General features: G+C 74.3%; 1 protein-coding gene across 1 annotated transcript; it reads right to left on the bottom strand.

The window, feature by feature from the left end:
- Window positions 1-2,878: 2,878 nt before the first annotated feature.
- AURANDRAFT_25791 (hypothetical protein) lies at window positions 2,879-3,526 on the bottom strand (the record flags this gene model as incomplete). Its single annotated transcript, XM_009038394.1, has 2 exons — window positions 2,879-3,073; window positions 3,152-3,526. Coding segments are annotated over 2 exons (570 nt in total), but the record flags the coding sequence as incomplete, so codon positions are not given.
- Between the last annotated feature and the right edge of the window lie 313 nt (window positions 3,527-3,839).

The raw sequence follows: 3,839 nt of genomic DNA, 5'->3' as shown, positions 1-3,839 counted from the left end.
CGCGGCGGCGCCCGAGGAAGCCGTCGAGGAAGCCGCGGCGGCGCCCGAGGACGCGGTCGAGGAAGCCTCGCCGCCGCCCGAGGCCGCGGTCGAGGAAGCCGCGGCGCCCGAGGAAGCGGCGCCCCCCGGGGAACCGGCGCCCTCTGCGGAAGCGCGCCCCCCCGCCGCGGGCCCGGCGCCGGACGCGGCGGCGCCGGCCGACGTCGCGGCGCCGGGCGCGGGGCCGGCGCCGGAGCCCGGGGACATGTTCCAGCCGTCGGAGACGCGGCGCCGCGCGCCGAGCGTGACGCGGCTCCGCGCGCACTCCATCGACGAGCTCATCGGCGGCCTCACGCGCCGGCCGAGCGACGCCAAGGACGAGGACGCGCCGCCGCCCGCCGAGGCGCCGGCCCCCGCGCGCGCGCCCGTCGTCGACCCGGCGAGCTGGCGCCCGGAGTGGATGCTCGAGCCGGGAGCCGCGGCGGACGCGGACGCGGCGCCGGCCGAGGCCGCCGGCGACCCCATGGTCGGCGTGGAGCCCGCGGCCTCGCCGGCGCCGGCCGTCGCCGAGGCCGCGGCCGCGCAGGCCCAGGCCCTCTTCGAGGAGATGCAGGACGCCGGGCCCTGAACGTCGCGTCGCGCGTGGATCCGAACTAAGCAAGCCCGTCCATCGGCGCGTCTAGACGCGCTGAGGCAAGGCATGCCCCGACTCCCGCGGTTCCTCCCGCCCCCCCTACGTTTAGCGACGCGTCAAGGCAAGGCATGCCCTCTCCGTCGACGTGCTCGTATACGCCTCCGCCCTAGTCGTGTCCTCCCGTGCCCCCCCCTACGCCTCCCTTCGCCGTCGTCTCTCCCTCCGGTTCCTCCTCGCGCCGCGGCTAACAGGCAAGGCAGACAAGAACAGAGAACACGAACCGCTTTTGTGATCTCGCCACAACCGTCGTGCACTAACTCCTCGCGACGTCCGTTCTCACGCCGTCGACGACGTTCTCACGCCGTCGACGAGCGGATCGGAGGGAGTCGTTCGACGATGTTGCGCATCTTCGACCCCCTCTACTGGCGCCTCGTCAAGGAGCGCCCCTTCGAGCGCATCCGGCTCGTCTGGCACGCGACGCTGGCGGTGGTCGCCTCGTTCGTGGTCGTGGGCATCGCCGTCGCCGCCCGCGTCGACGAGGCGCGGAACTTCGCGCATCGCGGCGTCGCGTTCGCGATGGTCTGGTCCGCGGCGCTCCTCGCCGGCGTCGGCGCCTTCGGGACGTCCGTGCTCCGGCGCGGCCCGGCCCGGACGGCGCTCCACCGGTCGGACGTCGGCGCGTGGCTCGGCGCGACGGCGACGGCGTCGCAGACGTTCTTCGTCCTCTTCGCGCTGTTCGCGAACCTCGCGCGGCGGAACGACCTCGGGGGCACGACCGCGGCGCACCGCGGCGCCGCCGCGTTCTGCTTCTTCGCCTTCGCCGCGATGACGTCGACGACGCTGATCCTCGCGCGCGAGCGGGCGGCGCTCCTCCGACCCTTCGACGACGACCCGGCGGCGCTCCGCGCGCGAGCGGACGTCGAGGGCTCCGCGGCGCGGACCGCCGGCGGCGTCGAGCTCGAGCTCGCGTCGCCGCGGGACGTCCAAGCCGCGTGCGTCTAGTCTACACCGGGGCCCGCGCGCCCCGAGAGTGCACCGTTCAGGTGAGTCGACCCAGAGACCAGAATCGAGGCGTGTTCGCCTCGGGGGGGCGGAACTTCCGTCTAGACTACGCGGCCTGGCCCGACGCGCGTGGCCGGGGATAACATTTGGTGAGTGTCTCTGCCGCCCTTGCAATCGAGCCGAGCCTGACCTCGCACTAGGAATGCCCATAGCTAGGTCTTCTTTTGCGACTGGCGAGGCGCCGTGCCCAGGTGTGCCGCCGCGGCGAACGGCACCACCGGTTACGATCACCCGGTACGACAAAAGACGTCAGCGTACCGAAGGTCGTCTGCTAAGTAGGGCGCATGCCCCCCTGCTAAGTAGGGCGCACGCCTGTTAGCCGCGGCACAGGGAGGAAGCGAAGGGAGGGAGAACGGCGAAGAGAGGCGTAGGGAGAGCCTCCCTCGACGACTCCGAGCTCACTCGCCGGTCGCGAACTCGTCGAAGGAGCCTTGCCCCCTCGCCCCGCCGCGCCCCGCCGGGGCCTCCGAGCCCCCGCGGGACCGGGCCGGGCCATGACGGAGCTATAACTCGAACTCCTGCCAGCCGCCGCGCGGGGCCGTCACCGTGAACGTCTTGAGGAGCTCCGCGCCCCGGTAGGCGACGAACTTGTGGCCCGGGTGCGTCGAGAGGCGCTCCGCGGTCCCCGGCGCGATGTCCGCGGTCACGGGGACGCGCTCGCCCGTGGACTCGTTCTCCCAGAAGACGCGGACGGCGCCCTGCGCGGCGTTCTTGAACGTGGCGACGACGCCCGCGGGCCGGTCGTCGCCGGCCGCGTCCTCGCCGCGGAGGAGCGCGCGCATGGCCCGCTCGACGGCCCCGAGCTCGAAGGGGTCCAGCGCGCCGCACGCCGCGACCGCGGGCGGCGCGTTCGCGGCGAGGTGGCCCTCCGACGACGCGCGGGGCACCGTCGCGACGTCGCGCTGCGCGAGCGCCTTGAGGACCAGGGTCGCGGCGTCGACGCCGCGGGCCGCCGCGAGCGCGTCGAGCTTCGCGGCGGCCCCGGGCGCGGCCGCGCGGCGCGCGACGACGCCGTTCATGACCTGCGCGGGCGTCGACCGTGGAGCCGGGGCGCGAAGTCGACGGCTCTCGTCCCGGCGTCGAAGCGCGGCCGAAAGACCCCGCGTCGAAGTCGCGTCGAAGATGCGCGCCGCTCGCGACGTTGTAGGCGACGAAGCGCACGCGATGCTCGCGGAGCAGCTCCACGAGGCGCGGGTCGAAGAGGAAGGCCCAGACGTTGCCCTGGTACACGTGCGGCGCGACGGCCGCGTCGCGGAGGAGCCGCGCCATATCATCATAATCGAAGTTCGACACGCCGATGGCCGCGAGCCGGCCGGCGCCGTAGAACTCCTCGAGCGCCCGCCAGCTCCCGACCCAGGCGTCCGCGCCCGGCGCGGGGCCCGCGCGCCGGTAGCGGAGCTCCGCCTCCGCCTCCTCCTCCGCGCAGCGCATCCAGGCGATGTCGTCGCGGCAGCGCGGCCAGTGGAGGAGCATGACGACGTCGACGCCGCCGCCGAGGCTCTTCAGGGACTCCTCCACGGCGAGCCGCGTGCGGCCGTAGCCGAGGTGCGTGTACCAGACCTTGGTGACGACGACGACCCGCCGCTCGGGCCGCGGCAGGCGCCGCAGCGTCTCCTGGAGCAGGTGCTCGTTGTTCGACGCCATGGCCGTGTCGACGAGGCGCACGCCGAAGCGCTCGACGCCCGCGGACACGACGGCCGGGATGGACCGGTGCGCCAGGTTGCCCACGCCGAGGCCGACGACGGGCAGCTCGAAGCCGTTGCTCAGCTCGAAGTCGAGGAAGCCGCCGCCGTCGCCGCCGCCGCGCGACCGCGCGACGAGCCACAGCAGCGCGAGGGCGCGCCGGCGCATCGCCCGCAGCGTTTCAGGCGGCGCGCGCGGCTCCCATGCTCGTCGATCGTCAGCGTATCCATGGATCCGGCACGGCCGGCCTCAATGTCGGGCGCGCTTTCGTCGATCGAGTGCTCGCACGATGCCAAAAAAATAAGGCACCCATGCGCGACTGCGGCCGGCTGCACGGTCCCGGCTGGCGCGTCGCCGTGATCGGCATCGCGCTCATCGTCGGGTCCTGGGTCACGGAGCTGCTCCACGTCCACGACGCGTCGCGGCCGCCGCAGCCCTACGACGTCGTCGCCCGGCCGGCGGCCTCCGCGCCGGCGCCGGC

Source organism: Aureococcus anophagefferens (genome assembly GCF_000186865.1).
Source record: "Aureococcus anophagefferens unplaced genomic scaffold AURANscaffold_8, whole genome shotgun sequence".
Classification (NCBI taxonomy): Eukaryota; class Pelagophyceae; order Pelagomonadales; family Pelagomonadaceae; genus Aureococcus; species Aureococcus anophagefferens.
Note: the sequence above shows the minus strand (reverse complement) of the source record. Positions and strands in the feature narration are given on the sequence as shown.